General features: G+C 41.6%; 1 protein-coding gene across 10 annotated transcripts in view; it reads left to right on the forward strand.

Annotated features, from left to right (window-relative positions):
* PTPRM (protein tyrosine phosphatase receptor type M) overlaps positions 1 to 20432 on the forward strand; it is an 840314-nt gene that overhangs the window by 738183 nt on the left and 81699 nt on the right. For all 10 annotated transcript variants that reach the window (XM_058438632.1, XM_058438634.1, XM_058438633.1 and 7 more), the window contains 2 exons: positions 10405 to 10481; positions 14794 to 14830. In XM_058438632.1, the coding sequence (XP_058294615.1) occupies positions 10405 to 10481; positions 14794 to 14830 (114 nt within the window). The remainder of the gene's footprint in view (positions 1 to 10404; positions 10482 to 14793; positions 14831 to 20432) is intronic.

Below are 20432 nucleotides of genomic sequence, written 5' to 3' on the forward strand. Positions count from 1 at the left end.
AATTCTTCAACGCTAAGCAGTGGTTTGTTGTGACAAGGTCTTTATGTGCCTGTTTCTTACCCAAAAATATCTGCTTTTCTCTGTTTCATCTAGTAAAGGCTTTTTTTGAGAGATACGAGAGGAATAGCAAGTAGTTTTTATGCAGATGGAGTTTCTCAAAGTGGCAGAGTTTGTTACATTTCTTGATGGGGTAACATTGAGTTGTGATTATGATATAAACGTAAGTTTAATTTTGATCATATTCAAGTCATGCATGGCAAATAGATTTCTTTTTCTCCAATTCATACACATTAAAGAAACTTTATACACTGTGGAAAACTTGGGGAACATATCCCAGAATCTCACCATCCAGATTCAAACCCTGCTAACATTTTTTTTTCTGTTTCATTCCAGTCTTCTTATTTTTCTACCTCTTGAAGCTATTGACTTAATTTTTTTTTTTTGCTCTTTGTTTTTCAACGAGGATAGATGTGTTATTCTCTTTCTGATTACAAAGATAATATAAACCTTATAGACCGTTAAAGTAGCACATAAAATCATAAAGATGATAATAAAAATCACTCCAGATTTTATCCCCTGCAGAAACCTCATTCTTCCAGTTATCCCACTGTGCATACCTACACATACACCAATGCATTTGATTATTTCATGTAAATAGACTCTTATTAGACATGCTGCCTTGTAGCCTGCTCCTCTTCACTCTGTAATATGTCCCAGAGATCTTTCCAGGTAAATAAATTAAAGGCCTAGTAATCCTTTTGAATGATTTTATCAGATTTTTTTGCTTGTTTGCCCACCATTCTTCAGTCTCTTGTTTATATCATTGAATGGTTACCAAGGCAGTGTTAGGAAAAAAACGTCTGTTTTAGAAAAGCAATCCTTGGTGTGGATTCACTGGTGAGGGAAGCAACTAGAGGCAGACATGAAATAGTGCAGATGAAAATGATCAGGTCTTGAATTAAGTCATTGGCACTAATAAGACAAGTGATAGCTAACTTTCACTTACTTCTTATTGTATACCAGCTACTTACTATTGATTACTTATATTAACTCACTTAATCCTCACAAATATAGGCAGTATTGTTATTCCAGTTTTACAGTTGGGGAAACTGAGGCACAGGGAGGTTAAATAACTTGTCCAAGGCCACACAACTAGAAAGCAGCAGAACTGAGATTCATACAGGGATTCTGGCTCAGGAGCCCGGGATCCTAACCTCCATGCTCCACTACACAGAAATAGGGATAGGTTGTTGAGCAGATACCAAGAGACTAAAATGTAGGAGTTATTGAAGAGCATTTAGCATGTCTTCAAACGTTTCTCCCGTTTCCTTTTTAAAAGGAACTCCAGCTCCTCTTCCCTGAAAGATTGGCTGCTTCCAGTTTTCAGTTCTGCCCTGCTCTGCTGTTCCCCAGTGAGCATACTGGCTCTTTGTGCTTTGAAGATTTTATTGGTAAACTTCAACAAGGATGTTGCTTTTATTCACAGAAAAGGGGTAATTTTTTTTTTTTTTTTTTTTTGACAGAGTTTCACCCTTGTTGCCCAGGCTGGAGTGCAATGGCGCAATCTCGGCTCCCTGCAGCCTCTGCCTCCTGGGTTCAAGAGATTCTCCTGCCTCAGCCTCCTGAGTAGCTGGGATTACAGGCGCGCATCACCACGCCTGGCTAGTTTTGTATTTTTGGTAGAGACGGGGTTTCTCCGTGTTGGTCAGGCTGGTCTCAAACTCCTGACCTGAGGTGATCCGCCCACCTCAGCCTCCCAAAGTGCTGGGATTACAGGCGTGAGCCACCGTGTCCGGCAGGGTAATTTTTTTAAAGGGGAACTAACTGTACTGTGTTCCAGGCACCTGATAATACTATGCATTATCTTATTTGGTCTTCCCAAAACTCCTAGGAAAGTAGCCCCTTGTCACCCCTGTCTACAGATGAAGCTCAGCAGGACTCCAAATTTGTGCAGATGCATGTGAGTTGTAGAGCCAGCATCAAATCATGGTCTCGGACACCAAAGCCCCTGTTAGTTTCATTTCCTGCAAAGTGTGAATGTGAAATGGCTTTGGAATAATCAAGGAAAAGCACCCATGCTGGCAGAGAAATACAGATGGTAATTAAAAACTACAGCTCAGGTCTTCTCAAACTTACAGGCTGTGTCCCCCAGAAATACCAAGTCCTCATAGTCTTGACCCCATGGCTTTCATGGTTAGTAATTGACCTGTTGTTAACCACAAAACTGATTGAATTCTACAGATCTTATGCCTAGGCAGTTAAGGTTTCCAAACTTTTTCCTCCCTTCAACCCCAATGGCTAGACCCTGGCCCTGAGAGAGGGCCCCTCCCAGCTGGTAAGCCTTCAAAACAGACCTGCAGAACAGGGCTCATCAGTGGACAATTGGCATTTCTTTGGATTCTTTGTCTGAGTGACTCCCACATTTTGCCAGATGCCAGAAATGTCTGTGAGGCATTTCCTCATAAAAATTTAATATGATTTAGCCTCAGGAGTACCCTAAGGAATAACTGAGTTTTCCTGAAAGAATGGTTGATACATATTTGTCTTTGTAATTGGCATCTGAGTCAAGGTGAATGATATTTCAAGAACATATGGTGAGGGGCATCCATATACTGATGTATTTGCCCCAACAGTCTATATCTGTTGTTTTCATAGTCATCTGAGAGCTTTGTTTGAAAGAGGACGCATAAGAATCTGCAGTTTCTCTGCCAAGTCATTCTTAGACGTCCAAGCAGCAGAATATGGGGGAGTTGGAAGAGCCAATCATTTCACTTCTTTAGCTTTTACATTCACTGACTTAATGTGAGTGATGGTGATACTTTCCTATTTTTTGTATTCTGGAAGACAGAGGGATTGACTTGAGAAGTGCTGACCTGTTTCAGCCAGGAAGTGCAGTCATGTGATGATCAGCCTGCTGCTCTCCATGGCAGAACACATGTCCTGCGTTCTCCACCCCAACTGGACCCTTTCTAGAGACTTACCCCACTCTCACTGCTAACACAGATATCTCCTGGGCTTGAGGTGGATTCACTTATCAGTGTTCACCTTGTTTTATCACTAAAACAAAAATACTTCATAAACAACATAATGTATGACTGTTGTCCTCTATTAGATAGCTATAGAGGCCAGGTGTGGCGGCTCACACCTGTAATCCCAGCACTTTGGGAGGCCAAGGCAGGCAGATCACCTGAGGAAAAGGAGTTTCAGACCAGCCTGGCCAACATGGTGAAACCCCAACTCTACTGCAAATACGGAAATTAGCTGGGCATGGTGGCAGGTGCCTGTAATCCCAACTACTCGAAAGGCTGAGAGAGGAGAATTGCTTGAACCCAGGAGGCAGAGCTTTCAGGGAGCCAAGATCACGCCATTGCACTCCAGCCTGAACAACAAGAGTGAAACTCTGTCTCAAAAAAGAAAGAAAAGAAAGCTATAGAGTCAGCGTCACTCCTGCCTTGATTTCATCAGGGAAAGGGAACTCACCATCTCAGGAAAATGTGCCTAGCAAAAGAATTCACAGGGCTCTAGGCTGCAAGTCCATGAATGCCCTTTCCTAGGATATCAGGGACTACAGTGGAACATGAGGAGCTATTATACAAGGGAGGGATGGAAAAATTGGACTTTTTTTATTTTTGGAAAAATACACATAAAATTTACCATCTTAACCATTTTTAAGTTCAGTGCCATTAAGTAGTGTTAAAGAAAAACTTTAGACAAATTAAATTTAGCCAGGTTTATTTGAGCAAAGACCAATTCATGAGTCAGGCAGCCCTCAGAAACAGAAGAGGTTCAGAGAGCTACACCTACAAGTGTGAGTGGCAGGCTTTTATAGGCCAAACAGAGAAGCAAAGTAGAGAAATCACCCAATTGGCTACAGCTAGGCATCTGCCTTATTTGAGCATGGTGCGATGAGTTGGGAGTTGGCTGCCTGATTGGTTGAAACCTTTCCTGTTTTATGTATTCCCTAGCACATGGTCCAATAGAAATAAACTATGAAATATAAACGCAAGCCACATGTATAATATTAAATTGTCCTTAAATCTAATAGCCACACTAAGTAACAGAAAAAGAAATAAATTACTTAAGTTTAGTAATATATTTTCTTAAATCTAATATGTCCTAAATGTCAACTTTTCAACCTGCAGTCAGTATAAAAAATATAAATGAGGTATTTTACATTCTTTTTATCATACTAAATATTCCAAATTTGATGTGTATTTTACACTTACAGCACAATTAGGATTAGCCTCATGTGGCTAACAGATATATTAGACAGTACAGATCTAGACAATATAGTTACATTTTGCCTGGCTTTTAACTTTAGATAAGTAAAGGTATGTAACGTATATCTGTGTTATCCGGTATTGTAGCTACTAACTACATGTAATTATTTAAATTCATTAAAATTAAATTAAAATTTCAGTTCCTTTGTTACTCCAGCCACATTTCATGTGCTCAGTAACTAGTGTGGCCTTTGTACCGGTGAGCACAGATATAGAATGTTTCCATCAGCACAGAAAGTTCTACTGGACAGCATTGGTATATACTCTTCTGTGTATTGCTTTTTTTGTTGTTCAACTATGTTTGTATGATTTGTTCAAGTTGTATGTAACTGTAGCTTGTTCATTTTCATTAGTAAATAGCATTCCACTTTATTAATATAATTTATGTCTCCCTTCTGTTGATGGACATTTGGATTGTTTATAGTTTTGTCAGTTGCAAACAATATTGCTTCAGTATGTTTCAAGATGCACACAGTATCCATTTCCTCATGGCTGGGTCATAGGTCGTGGATGTCTTCAGCTTTACTAAATAGCAAATTGTTTCCCAAAGTGATTGTACTAATTTTCATTTCCACCAGCAGCATCTGTGAGTTTATATTATTCCACATCCTCACCTGAACTTGGTGTTCAGACTTAAATGTTTTGCCTTTCTAGTGGGCATGTGATGGTATCTCATTGTAAGCTGGGCTTTTTTTCACTTACTCACAAAAATAAATGTTTACTGATTATATATTTATCAATATATAGTTATTTATACTATTATTTTCATAGAAGCGTGCACACGGGAGGTGAAGATGAATATAAGACACAGCTCCTCTTAAATAGTTATTGTTTTTATAGAGACAGGGTCTTGCTTTGTTGCCCAGGCAAGTGCAGTGGTGTGTGTAATCATAGTTCACTTCAGCCCCAAACCACTATGCTCAAGGGATCCTCCTGCCTCAGCCTCCCTAGGACTACAGGTGTGCATCACCATGCTAGGCTAATTCTTTTTTTAATTTTTATTTTTTATAGAGACAAGGTCTCTAAAAATAATAATTAAAATGTCATGTTGCCTAGGCTGGTCTTGAACTCCTGAGCTCAAGCTATCCTCCTGCCTCGGCCTCCCAAGTAGCTTGGTCTGCAGGCATATGCCATCACATCCAGCTAAAGTATTTTTGATCTGTAGGAGAAATAAGTCATGTCTATAGATAACCATATATAAGAGCACCAAAAAGTGAAATCAAAGGACTATTGACACTTAAGGAAGGAGAATTTATACCCAACCACCTACTCCATATCTCTATTCAGATGGTAAACACCTCAGATTAAATATATCCAACACTGTGCTCCTCATTTCCATCACCAGCCCCAAGCTGGCTTTTCTCCATGGTTCACATCTTAGTCGATGGCACCATCTTCTGCCCTATTTCTCAGGTCAGAATCCTAGAAGTCAACATGATACCTCTTCTCATCCACAATAAGTGAACTGATCATTGTGGTCAGTCCTACCACCTAAATACCCCTCAGATTCGGCCCTGTCCACTAGCCCTCTCTATGCTAAGCTGCCATTGATTCCCCAGGACTGTTGCAGTAGCCTCCCTGTTGTCTCCCCACACCCACCGACCCAACTGGAGCCCTTCCAGTTCGTCCTCAACAATAGCGGGCATCTGATGAAATGAAGCACGCCCCTGCCTGTGGCTTCCTGCGGTGCTCAGGATGAAGGTCCTAATGACCTGGCCTTCCCTCCTCTCTGTTCTCATTTCCCACCACTCTCTTCCCTGGCTTCTGACAGCACATTCTCCACACCAGCCTTCTTTGGTTTCCTGAACATACTAGATCCTTCCTACCTCCTGGCCTGAACACACATTGTCTCCTGGACTTGGAATTTAGGAGTTCTGCCCTCTCTACTTTCTATCTTCATGGTTTGAGCTTCAGCGTCCCTTTATTAAGGAATTGTTTGCTAGCTCTTCAGAGTAGGTCAGGACCCATGCCATTCACTCTCATAGCAAACTGTCCTTTCCAACTTAGCACTTATCAAAATCGTATTTAAGTCGTTATTTAAGCAATGACTGTTAAATGTGTTTTCCATTGCCTTAAGTCCCATGAACTCAAGCACCATAAATCTAACTTGTTTACCACTACATATCCCCAACACTTAGCATGGTGTTTGGCATATAGCAGATACTCAAAAAACCACTGAATAAATGAGAAGACCTTACTGAGGAGGGGACATGTGAGTTGAATACTGAAAAATTGGCAGAATTTGGACAGTTAGAGATGGGCAGGAATGATTAGGTAAGAGATTTCTGGAAGATGAAACAGCTCAGTATTCTGACAATATTAGACAAGCCTGTATTAAAACTGAAATTTAGGCTGGGCGTGGTGGCTCACGCCTGTAATCCCAGCACTTTGGGAAGCTGAGGCAGGTGGATCACCTGAGGTCAGTGGTTCAAGACCAGCCTGGTCAACATGGTGAAAACCCATCTCTACTTAAAATATAAAAATTAGCCAGGCATGGAGGTGTGTGCCTGTAATCCCAGCTACTCAGGAGGCTGAGGCAGGAGAATCACTTGAACCCAGGAGGCAGAGGTTGCAATGAGCCGAGCTCACGCCATTGCACTTTAGCCTGAGCAAAAAGAACAAAACTCTGTCTCAAAAAAAAAAAAATTTAAAAAATCTGAAATTTAAAAAGGCACTGTGGACCCATTCAAGGTATCTTGGATGATCCTGGACCACCACCCATTCATTAGCATGGGGAAGAGTTCAATCCTTGTTGCTCACTTGCTGTGTATTAGGCAGGGCCCCGCACATGGGACTGCAGCCTGTGCCTCTGTGCTGTGAATGGAGTCTTTTGGAGTTAGGCATGTGGCCTTGGAGAAAGGTACTCTTAGGGATGTTCAGACTGTATGTAACACTGTCTTTGACCACAAGACATTATAATCTAGTAGAATCAATAAAAGAAAAAAGATACTACCATGTATATAAAGGCAAAACCCATCTCATTCTGTTAGGAAGTCAGCTGTACATGTGTCTTACAGGTTTCCCCATCCTGAGGGGAGTAAGGGCAATTGAATCTGGAGAAGTAGCAGCCAAGTTAAATTTTGAGGTGTGGGTAAACTGAACTGTAGGAGATGATGGTAAAACTCTACTTCAAAGACTCTGTTGATAGGAAATAGGAATTCAGTCTTGGTGGAGATTGACGTCCCTAAAGAGAACCTTCCAGAATAGCCTGAGCAGCCCATGGGTGGTAAATCACAGGGAGTGAGCAGCACTCATCCTGAGGTGCTCAGAGAAATAAAGCACAAAATAGAGGGGAATCTGACGAGGGGCTACAACAGATCTTCGAGACAGGCCTGCTTAGATTGCAAGGTTCTAATGCGGTCAGTTGCCTGTCTTTTGAAAACCTGCCCAGGGAAAGCCCAAGTATCCAGAAAGGTGAACCTGATCTCCCTTCAGAGGAGTTGACGAAAGCCCAGTGTGTGTGGAGTAGCCGTGATTCAGTTCTAGGGTGCATCTTTCATTCTTGAAGTTCAAATGGCATTGCCAGTGCTTGTGGCACCCTTCTGTGCAGTAGTTGCGTGTAGGCACTGGCTTTCCTAAGATACACGAAAGCCATAACAATCTACGCATGTCCAGTGCACCAGCTCACCTCCCCCAAACCGCCAACAGTGGAAAACATATATAGGGAGCCACTGGTTTTAAGCAGCAAAATGTGTCCTAGGAAATTGGTTCTTAAAGCAGATCTCCATGAGGAAACATTCTGACTGCCAATGAGTCTGTTCCTGGGGTTGCTGTTATCTGCTTGGACATCATCTATAAAAACAGCAAGAAGAAAAATATGAGTGTACATTACATAGCCCATGATAATAATAACTGACATCTATCCATCACTCCCTATATACCAGGCTTTTTTCTGATCTCTATATGTGTATTATTTTGATGCTCACAGTAATCCCACAAGGTAGGCACTCTTCATCTCCATTTTACAGCGAAGGAAGCACAGAAAGATTAAGTAACTGGCCCAAAACCACACGTGAAAGATTCTAACCCACCAGCAGCAATTCTCACCCACCAGCAGCGATTCTCACCCACACACTCGACCCCAGAACTTGCTCATCCCATAGTCTCCTTTGAGCAGAGCAGGAAGACACGACCTCCTCTCAGCTTTTCTCCTTCTCTGGCCCAGCTTGTCACCACATTCCAGATAAACTTATTGCACCCCAACTAATGGTGAGGCACTGACATGAAATAATGTGACTACCTGTCATGAAGTGGAAAGCCCCGTCAAGGAAGGAAGTTTAGAAAATTGACACCGATTTCCTTCTGCCTGTGCTATTGACAACAAACAAAACATCTACTCGACAGGAGGTTAAACTCCGGAAACCAATATGAAATTTTGACTTTCACCCATTAGCATTTCAAGGAATGGGTCCAGGTCAATACTTGCTCCAGTGACCGGGGATAAAAGGGTCTGTCATCTGCAGCTCCCCTGGCTTTTATCTCAAAAGCTGTGGGCTTCATTTCTTACTACTAACCCAAAAGAAATGTTGAGTAAAGTTAGCGTCAGAAAAAGGCAGTAGCAGTTTAGAAGCAGGGTTTCCCACTGCTCCAGCAACATTGGAAGTGAAGTTTTGCAAAATGTTATTATTAGGGCCCCCTGTGCTTTCCTTTCAGGGCAGCTGGCTTTTATCTGTTCTGAATACTGAGTTTTAGCATACAGTTTAATTGGAAGGAAGGGTCCCTCTGCTAAAAGGAACAGTAATTTAGGTAAATACATTTTAAAGGACATATATTTTCAAAAAACAAAAATGCACTTTTTATTTCTTCAAAAGTTATTTTGGGGGTAAATCTGCTACGTTCCAGGCTCTAATCTAAGGGCCAGGGACACAGCAGTGATCAGTGCAGGAAAATTCTGCCCTTACGGTGCTATTAGCACATCCTTTCTTTTTTTTAATTTTTAATTTTTAATTTCAGTAGGTTTTGGGGGAACAAGTGGTGTGTTTGGCTACATGAATGAGTTCTTTAGTGGTGATTTCTGAGATTTTGGCACCCATTACCCAGGCAGTGTACACGGTACTCAATGTGTAGTCTTTCCTCCCTCACCCCCCTTCTCCCCCTTTCCCGAGTCCCCAAAGTCCATTGTATCATTCTTATGCCTTTGCGCCCTCTTAGCTTAGCTCCCATTTATGAGTGACAACATACGAAGCACATCCCTTTTTAAAATATGGATTTGGGGCCAGGTGCTGTGGCTCACACCTATAATCCTAGCATTTGGGAGGTTGAGGCAGGAGAACTGCTTGAAGCCAGGAGTTTGAAACCAGTGTGGACAACATAGCCAGGCCCCATTTCTGAAAAAAATTAAGGTAACAAATAAAATACAATATACATTTTCAAGGAAATAATTGAGATACATCAATAGTATTTGCAGGTAATTTTTTTTACTCTGGAAATATTTAAATATAGCTAATTAATACCATAAATATGAGCCCTCTATAGTACTTATGTGTCAATTTGTGTTTTCATTGAATCCTGGACACAGCCCACTTTGAGGCGAATAGTGTCATCCCCTTCTCCAGATGAGGAGGCTGAGGCCTGGTGCCCTTACTGCCTGGCCTGTGGTCGCATGATAGATGGTGACAGCTTTGCTCTTGCTGGCTGATGCCCGCAGATACAGATAGGACTTAGGGAACTCACCAGTGACTAAGGCTAGGATCACATCTGCACATCCCAGAAGCCTGCACTGTGAGTTTGTAATCATCATTTGTCAAGTTGGATGTCACAGCCTTCAACATCTCAGGGTTTGTATGTGATTTAGTGAAGTTGCTCAAACTTGCAATCCAAGATCTACTTATGTTTGTGGTTCACAGGATTGTATGTAAAAGTGTCAAACCTTTGTCAATGCTTTAGGCCCATCAGTGATCAAAGAATAAGTTAATGAGATTTACTGTAAAATGTAAAAAAATATAAATCCTTCCCAATTTTAATAGCAAAATAGGAAGAGGAAGGTGTGTAGTATTTAATTCTTCATCTTTAAAGCAGAGTGTATGTGGGTGATCTTTATGTAATATGCTTACATTCTGGGGCTCAGAGCCACCTACCAGATTGCTTTTGTTAATCGTTATTTTCTGTCCCTTTTCCTTTGCAGACGATCATTCCCGAGTGAGGCTGCAGACGATAGAAGGAGACACAAACTCAGACTATATCAATGGCAATTATATCGATGTATGTATTTTATTATTTTTTAATTGATATATATTAGTTGTACATATTTGGGTGCTATGTGTGATATTTTCATACATGTATACAATGCATAATGATTAAATCAGAGTCTAAAACTCAGTAAACCCAACCATTCTGACATGTACCAGTTTGTGTGTCTGCTGTACGATTGGACATACATTGGGCTCAATCTAAAAGCAAACACATGAATATTACCCTGCACACCACAGAACTTAACAGTGAAGACACAGTCACTCCTTTTCTCATGGCAGCCCATTTGTTGGTGAATTTCTCTGTAACATTCTATGCTTTCTTTGCCATCTCATGCTTATGTGGACTAAGAAAATGTTATTTCCATTTTTTTGTCAACAACTCGTATTATTCGACACTTAAAAAATCTGTTTGCATATTAATGGGACAAAACTCTCTAATTCCTAATACGGTGATCTGCAATCCCTTGTCATCACTGCACTTTTAAGTAGTCTTCAAAGTAGTCTGCATCTGTTCACCAGGACTTCTAATGCAAGCAAGACATGTCATTAAATATGTAGGCTGTTTAATTATTGAAGACTGCCTCTTTGTTCATCCTGCGTCATGTTAACTTAATGTTTTACATTAGAATAAATTCTTTAGGAGACAGCATGTTTTCAGTTGAAAGAATGAATGAAATCAAAAGTAGACTGAAAAATCAAGGGAAAGTTGCTGTTACCTCCAAGGCCCGCATTTACATTAAACAGATTTCTGCTCCCTTGTGGTTCCGAAGGCATACTCTGTGCTTGGCCATCACACTATTGCTTAGTCTATCAATAATTCCATAGACAGGATTGATCCATATATATGGCTTTGCTTCTTGATTGAATATTACTGAGATGCTACTAAAAGTAAATAGCATCACAATCTCTAAGAAAGTTATCTAAAAATAACTATGAGAATGTTATGTTTAGTGCTAATTAGACAGATTTGACATTTTCAGTTATAGATTTGTGGATGGGGACTGGGTTATGATTATTTCAAGACTATTTCGTCTCTCATTCATCAAACGAAGACTCCTGCACTATTTTGATAACAACCAAAACCATACCCACTCCAGGTTCCATTTATTTTTTATTAAAGCAAGCTTTCTTCATAAGGTGCCTTGCACTTACTCCTTTAATCAGCACATGTTTAGTGAGTACCTCATGGGAGTACTCAGATGTCCCAGACCAGTTATCTCCTTCTCAGTCTCCCAACTCAGAAGCTGAGAAACTGAAATATGAGTGTCTTATCCAGTCCGCTTACCTCCAGGCCAACTGTAGCACACCTTCCCTTGAGAGGCTCCAGGGGACACCGCTCACACTCCAGTCCCAGCTCCTGCAGTCCCTACTGGGTCCTTGAGCACAGGGACAGTGTCCTAGGCATCTTACATCCCCTGCACCTGGCACATGCCTGAATATAGAGAGCCCTTAGTAAGTGTTTCATGAAACACCGACTGAAGGAGTCATTGTGATCAGATTAGGCATCATAGAGGATGTAATTTGAATAAGCTTTAACCAGTGAGTAAGTGGAAATGCAGGAGAGAAGACATTCCAGCTCAAGGAAGTCACATACATGAGCAAGGCTATAAAGTAATGAAAAGACTGGATTAATGAGTTTGAATTTTAAGAGAGAAGAGCCAATACTGAGGGCCTCTTTATTCTCTTAGTCAATAGATCTTATTGAGTACTTATGCATTATTTACCTTTCTAGTGCTAGCAGAAAAGCCGTGAACAGTTCAAACCAAAACCAAAAAAACCTCTGACCCAGTGGAGCTGCTGTTCTAATTAGGAGAAATGGGCAATGAATTAAAAAGTTAATTCTATATGGTCAATTAGAAAGTTGTATGTACTGCAGAGAAAACTAAAGCCTTAAAGGGGGACTCGGAGCACCAGACCTGGAGGCCCTGATGGCAATTTTGAACTGAGTGGCTGTAGTCAGTCCCACTGAGAAAGTAGCAAGTGAGCAAGGAAGACAAGGGGTTGAGCTACACAGATACCTGGAAGAAGAGCATTCTGGGCTGAGAAACAGCCCAAGCAAAGGCCTTGTCGTGGAATTTGTGCCTGGCGATTTTGAAGAAAAGCAAGCAGGCAATCATTGGCATGGTGTATAGGGGCCTGGGGAGTTCCATGATATGGGGGAGAGGTCATGGGCCAGGTCAGGTCCACAGTTGTAAGGACTTTGGCTTTTACTGTGAGTGAGATGGGCAGTCGTTAGAGGTATCTGAGCAAAGGCGTGATCTGGCTGCTGGGTGGGAAGTGAACTGCACATGGCCAGGAGAGGAAGCAGAGAAGCCTGCTGTGTGGCTGTGGGAATCATCAGAGAGGTGGCAGTGGAGGTGAGAAATGGCGAGACCCTTGAGCTGCATTGAAGGTAGAGCCAGTAGGATTTGCTGGCAGATTGGCTACGGGGCTCAGGAAGGAGAGAGGGGTCAAGGATGCTGAAGAGAAGATGGTGTGTGGAACAGATTCAGGTAGGGGTTAAGGAGAAAATGAGGAGTTCCGTCTTAGGTGTGTGAAGCTTTAAATATGTATTAGACCTCCCAGTGGAGGTGTTGAGCAGGCAGTGGGTATGCATCAAGATTTCCAGGAAAAGGTCTAGGCTGGAAACAAGAATATAGGATTCATCAGTGTACAGACGAGCTTGAAGGCCATGGGACTGGAGGAGCTCACTCAGAGAGTGAGAGCAGATGGAGGAAAACGTCCAAGAACCAGGCCTTCCACATCAACTTGAAAAGGGAGAACCAGCCAATGAAATTGAGAACAAGTGGCCAGGGAGGTAGGTAGAAAGAAAACCAGGAGAGTCACATCCTGGAACCAGGGAAGAAAGCATTTTAAGGGGATTGATCATAACCCATGCTGCCGATGGCCAAATAGGTAAGGACTGAGAAATGATGGTGATGTTCAGCAATACAGGCCACTGTGGACTCTCTGGGTGACTTCACCATCAGATGAGTCCCTCCTATCTACTGGGCACCTTGCTAGGCCCTCGGACGTGTGGTATGGATAAGTCAGGCAAAGTTCTTGCCCTTGTGGGACTTACCAGCCAGTGAGAAATCAGTGATGGTCTAAAGAGTTCTATTTAATATTGGTCATGGTTCTATAATTTGAGACCTACAGCAAGTCAATTGTATAAAAGAATCTGTTTGCTTTTGTTGTTCATCGTTTTCCACTTGTTTTTAAGGGCAAAATGATCTAACATGTGCATTTAAGTTATCTGAGAAATCTGAGTTTTCTCTTCAAGTTTCTTTTTTCTGTTTTCCAACCAGTTTTGGGCATGGTATTTTGGGCAATCTTGGGGGACAGAAATAGAAAGTATTAAGATCCATGGTGATATGTTAGCTGGGTGTAATTTTCTCTGAGTTGATTTTTTCTTTCCCAGATACTTATCCTACAATTTTTTTGTTTCCTTCTTTTTTTTTTTTTTTTTTTTTTTTTTTTGAGACAGGGTCTCACTTTGTCACCCAGGCTGAAGTACAGTGGTGCAATCTTGGCTCACTGCAGCCTCGAACCCCTGGGCTTATGCAATCCTCCTGCCTCAGTCCCCAAAGTAGGTGGGACTACAGGTGAATGCCATCACACCTGGCTAATTTTTGTATTTTTTGTAGAGATGGATTTTTGCCATGTTGTGCAGGCTGGTCTCAAACTCCTAAGCTCAAGCAGTCTGCCTGCCTTAGCCTCCCCAAAGTGCTGGGATTACAGGCATCAACCACCACACCTGGCCCTTTTTCTTTGGCCTCAATTTTTATCTGTCTTGTTTCTTATAGGGTCATGATAAAAGGAAGGGATCTTTCAGAACTTCTGCCTCTTTAAATTCCTGGCCCTTGCTACAGTAGCATGTCATGGTATTAGCAGTGTTTAAGAATGGTTTTGAGGATCATTGTTGATATAACTATCTATACCAATGTAACAGAATGTGTGTTGAACCCTTGGCATATTGCCAATAACATCCCAAACACAAATGAAATTCTGTTGCAAATTCTCAGCTTGTTTGCATTTTGTAAGAGTAATGCTCATGTTATTTCACAGAATCGATAAGTTGTTAGTGTTTCTTGCTCATCCATCATCTCATAGCCAGTTATGATTAAGTTACTCACACCTTTGGTGCAAGCATCAGAACTGTTGTATCTGATGCACCTTCACTAATTAAGAGAAACTCAGTGGTGCTGGGTTGGCCATTTAACTTTCAGGTGATGTAGCTATTGGCATTTGTGTGCACATTCGTTTCAGCAAAGTTAGCATGTGACTTATCTGCTGTTTATCGATTTTATGTTTATCAAATATTCTCTTTTATTTATTTTTAGGGTTATCATCGACCCAATCATTACATTGCTACCCAAGGTAAGTTTATTTCTACTTTGTTGTCTTTCTTTGTTTCTTTTGCCCACTTTCTATCATTTTGTACCCAATTCACCCTCCTTCAGGAAGATATTGCACATTTATTGCGGTTCTAGCCATCAACAGGTACACTCTTGTCTTCCCATCAGACATTCTGGTCATGTAAATCATTTAGTTAGAACTTCATGTTGAGATCATTAGGAGAAATGTGTCCATCAATTCTTTATTGAATTCAATATGTCTACCTTAGGAGTAAGTCGGACATTTGCAAAAGTAGATATATAGATAGCCATTCCATCAATATACACCAGCTGCTCTCTACACAGGGAACTGTGCTGGTTGCTGCTGGAGAGCCAGGCTGAATCCAGAAAGCACCCCCTTCTCACAGTGGTTGTGTTTAGTGGGGAAGATGTGCAGTCACCTGTATGTACTTTAGTAGGTACAGTGGCAGGTGACATCTGTGAGAGGAACAGATACAGATAAAACGTTAGGGACATTTGGAGCAGGAAGGGGTTGCTTTCGGGTGGGATGACTCAGAAACTGTTTTGTGGCAGAGGTGTGATTGGGAAGAGCCCTTCTGAATGGAGAAACATCATGAGCAAAGATGTGGAAGCAGAAAGTTAGTTCTCCCAGGTGGAAAGTAGCTGGTGGGTCACCTTGGCCAAAGGAAACAGAAGAGCTAGAGGACATGTTGAGGAAGCTCATGGCAAAGGTTTTTGGGTGATTTTCCCAACGTATGAAGTGGGTCATCTGTAGAGGGTGGGGGTCATGAGGGAGCGAGGTTTTAGAGAATGAGGCATCCTAAAGGATGAGTCAGTGAGTCAATATGGGATGAACTGAAGAAGGATTAAGAAGCAGAGAAGACCCAGTTAAGGCTGAACAGCACATGTTATTATTTTATCATTGTTTTCAGCAATAGGCTACATCCCAGGAACAGTAGCAGGGAAGTGAAAAGGATGTGACCTGCCAAAGGTTAGGCATGGGGGCAGGGTGTACACAGAAAGTCAGTGACCAAGGGAATCAACGATGCCAAGATAATTGGGGTTGGAAAGTCCAGGCTTGAAAGAAGGGCAATCAGAGGTGTCCACTGGACCATGAGGAGAGGGAAGGAGTTAACAGATTGAGGCTGGGTCCCATTGATGAGTCAGGTTAGGAGAAGAGGCAGTTGTAGCCAGAGAGCAGAATTCCAACGCTTGGATCTGCCCGTGCAGTAGAACTTTCTGCAGTGGTGGGAATATTTTCTATCTGCACTGTCCGGTATCATAGCTACAAGTCACACGTGGCTCCTGCATACTTGAAATACAGCTACTACAAATGAGGAACTGAATTTTAAATTTTAATATTGATAGAAATGGCTACGTTTGGTTATTCCCTGTGGTAGCATTAGACAGCAAAGCTTGGGGGTGGAAAAGCTCCAGCTATGGCTGAAATGGAGCCACTGTGGAAACCGATCCTGCCCCATGCCCACAGCTACCCCAAGAACCTGGGTGACACCACACAGAGTCCACAGTCTCACATCACCACTAGGGTACTCTGCACTCAGGTCTAGATGACCTGCTGGAGCTCCCACTGTCTTTCATCGTCTATGACTTGAAGTTGGTAATGGCTCCTTCCAAGATCACTTTGCTAGCTAGATGCAAAGTTGTCTGTAGAGTTTCCAGTACGAACCTGGCACAAAGCAGGCCCTACTACATAGAGGTTGCTGAGGTCTTCAGGAAGCAAGGCTCAGCTTGAGCTCTTACCTGTGGGATAGAACAAGGATGCATGTCAGAGTCTGGTCCTAGACATCTCCTAACCCTGCTGCTTCCAAACTGGATTCGTCAATGCCTTTAGAGGAACCTGTTGTTAGGGGTTTGAAATTCATTCTGATGGCTTTCAGAGTGTTCTAAATTAAGCATCACAGCGTCACATTTAATACATTTTATGATAATTTGAAATTAACAGTTTTTGTAAATTCATGTGAAAATTTGATTGTAAAATACCCAAAATACTCCTGAGCTTCGTATCTCTCGAATAACTTGATTAGCAACCTATGTTTTCATAGATAACAAGAACATTAAGTTGCTCTTATTTGTATTTTCAATATTGAGGCCCTCTAGATTAAGGTGACTAAACGGACAGCTAAAGTAGAGACTGAAACTGCCAAGGTCTAGACATGGCCCCTTACCAGGCTTCCTTCCCTTTGTCTATTCTCTCTGCCCCTCTCCCCCTGTAGGAGATTATTCTTTAAAGAGAAATGCCACTAGAGAAGGCCCTTTCTGCAGAATTTATGTGAGTGATACTTAATAGCTCAGTAACCCTCTCTGGCAGCATTCTAGTGTTAATGAGCAAATGTATTTGTAAGCAGATAAGAAATAGCAAATGTCATCAGTTTGCAGTAGACAACCGGTCTGCCCTTAATGGAGAAGGGCACTGACTAATGCCCTGTTTACCAGGTCGTGGCAGCCTTTCCCTGGTACAAGGTGGGCTGCAGATTGGACTTCTCAAACTGACAGTACTAACATCACTGCTGGTGGTGGTGCAGGGAGAGGAGGAAAAATGAATGAATATTTTTAATCTAACGTGCAGTCAAGACTATACATATCATATTAAGAATAATACATTCAGACCATGATGTTCAGATGAGAAAGCTAGAATCTTCTATTATATACCACAAGCATAATGGACTAATAGCCTTAGATCACCAGTAATCAAGATCACTGATGATAATCTGCACTAATTGGCATGGACAGGTAGAATATGTTTGTAGATCACCTTCATTGAAAAACAAACAAAAAAAAATTAATACCTCCAAGAGGACAACAAAATGGGCGATGAAGACCAACAGGCAGATGCAGTCTTTAAATGTCTTCTTGCTCTATTTTTCCTCTGTTTTTCACTAACATAATTCTTTAAAATATATTCACAGCAGGAACCTATGAAACTATACAAATGGTCCAATTTGCTGACAACCAGTTTTACTTCCAAGAGTTAGTAATGCACAGATGTTCATCAAGTTCCTTCAATACAGAGGACATATTACAAATTTATGTATTGGGTCTCCTCCTCCCATCCACCCTCAATTTTATTGATTTTTCTAGCTGTAACTGACTTTGACCTTTGATAATAATGGGTGATGTTTCTGCAAATTGAAAGCATCCCATTCAAGCCAGATCTGTTGCTTTTTTAGTATTAATATGTTCTCCCTATCTCCCCTTGGTTTAATTGTTTTCTGTCTGGCCACTAATATATGATGACACAATATTAACTTCATCATGTCCAACTGACCAGACATTAGTGCAACAGTAACATTCAAGATTTATGATTTAGCAAACCAGGGGCTCAAAGGAGAGGAAGTCGTGTCCACTACTGCATGTCTGTATGTAGAGGCAGGGCAGAGTGGAGATTTCAAAAGCAGGCTCAAGTGAAGGGCAGAAGAGCATGCAAGTGGGTAGGATTGCCCAGAAGTGATCGTATTTCACAATCAAAATGCAACCTTGGAGACTATATGGCCTGCAAGCTGGATGAAGCCACACACATAAGAACCGACTGGATAGAACACCTGCTGGCCTCATGGTGGCAGCCATGGGGGCCCTGGCTAAGTGTTCTTTTGATTTTTGTTTGGTTTTGTTTAGAGACATGATTTCACTCTGTCACCCAGACTGGAGTGCAGTAGTGGGATCATAGCTTACTGAAGCATCGAACTCCTGGGCTCATGTAATTCACCCACCTCAGCCTCCAAAGCATCTAGGATGACAGTTGCACACCACGCCTGACTAATATATTTTATTTTATTTTTTGTAGATTTAGGATCTCCCTAAATCTGTATTGTCCGGGCTGGTCTCAGACTCCTGGGCTCATAGGAGCCTCCCACCGTGGCCTCCCAAAGCACTGGGATTACAGGCATGAGCCATTGCACTCGGCTTTGTTTAGTTTTAATTTTAAAACTTACCTCAAGAGTCAGATAACTCAAGGAAAGACCATGCAAGGCTGTTACTGAAGAAAGTGCTATGAGTCTGTTCTAGACATGTCTTGCCCAGCCCTGAGCATCCTTCCTCACTTCTAAGTGAGCATTTTCCAGAGTCATGTGTGCACTGGGATCCCCCAAGAAAGAGGCTCAGGCCTGGTGTGCTCTTTCCTGTGTACTGCATGCCCACCCCCCAAAACCATATGGTTAATCCAGATCCAGCCCCTGCTTTCTAAGTTATGATGCTTCTCATGACAACACAATAAAAAGCAAATGTTCGACGATACAGTCATGTCTGAAAATACATGTTAATTATTATTGTCTTCAATGTTGTAACCTGAGCTATAGATTGTTGAGAGGCACACGTTACTTTTTTGAGTTTAGGTGCCTCAATGCCCACTTCATCATTTCTTTCTTTCTGAACTGTGCTAATTTGACAGGGTTGGCTACTTGATTGGGGTTCCGACCTTAGCCTTCATCTTGCCATATATAGTTTCTTTTTGTCTCCATCAGTGTTAGCTCTGTACAGCACCCTTGTGGAGTCCAGGACTAGAGAGAGGATCTCCAAACAGAAGCCCCCATGCCCACGTGAGAACAGGGAGACCCTTGTGCCCCCAACCGTGTTTTCCATAGGACCTCCCAGCCTTGCGCACTCTGGCCCAAATGTCCCTCACCTTTGGAAGACACAGAACTTCTTTCAAAACTAATGAAATATCAAGATCATTTTCTCAGAAAGAAAATTTCATTTAAGGTGGTTCATGGACTACCCCCACCCCCCAATTTTATTCATGAATTATAGTAATTCTATGGACCTCAGGTTATGAACTTTACTTTGGTCAGAAACATTAAAAGCTCTTTGGGGATAAGACAGAAACCATAGACTTAATTAATCTACGTTTTAAAATTATACTTTAAGTTCTGGGGTACATGTGCAGAACATGCAGTTCTACTTTTTAAAAAACCATACTTGGGGTTAACAAAATATCATAGATTGTTTATAACTATGTGAAATACATTCCTGAAAGCATCAAAATTTTTACTAACTTAAACAAACTATTACTAAAATGTTTACTAGCCTAACCCTGTAGTAAAATACCCTAGAGTATTGTTATAATCATTAGTATTTTGAACCATGGTCAGTTTGGGTTTTACGGTTCATCTCAGGCTGGGTTTTCTGCCTATATGTTATTTTGCATTCGTGCCTGAAAAGTTTATGCCTTTGCTCACCTTTCAACAATTTTAGCAATTATAATATGTTAGAAAACGCTCTCTCTGAATGACTGAGACTAGAGTAGCAGGTCCCATACCTGATGTTTATTTTGTAAAAGCAGGATGTAGTAGAAATAACACATGTACCACAGCCAGAAGGCTGGGATCCAAATTCTTGTGCTGTCACAGAAAGGGTATTTGAACTTCCTAAACTTATTTCAGGTAGAGTCCTGGTGTTTGGTAAATAGTAGTAATAGTCAGGGCCTTACCATGTGCCAGACAGTGTTGCCAGCACTCACACATACAGAGCTCATTTCATCTTTACCATAAATATGGGGGATATATGGGATTGTCCCCAATTTATAAATGAGAGGAAGGGAGATAAAGAGACTTGAAATAACATGCTCCAAGTCACAGACCTAGAAGTGCAAAGGCCAGATTCAAGTGTAG

This window comes from Hylobates moloch, unplaced genomic scaffold (assembly GCF_009828535.3).
Source record: "Hylobates moloch isolate HMO894 unplaced genomic scaffold, HMol_V3 SCAFFOLD_5, whole genome shotgun sequence".
In the NCBI taxonomy this organism is placed as follows: Eukaryota; Metazoa; Chordata; class Mammalia; order Primates; family Hylobatidae; genus Hylobates; species Hylobates moloch.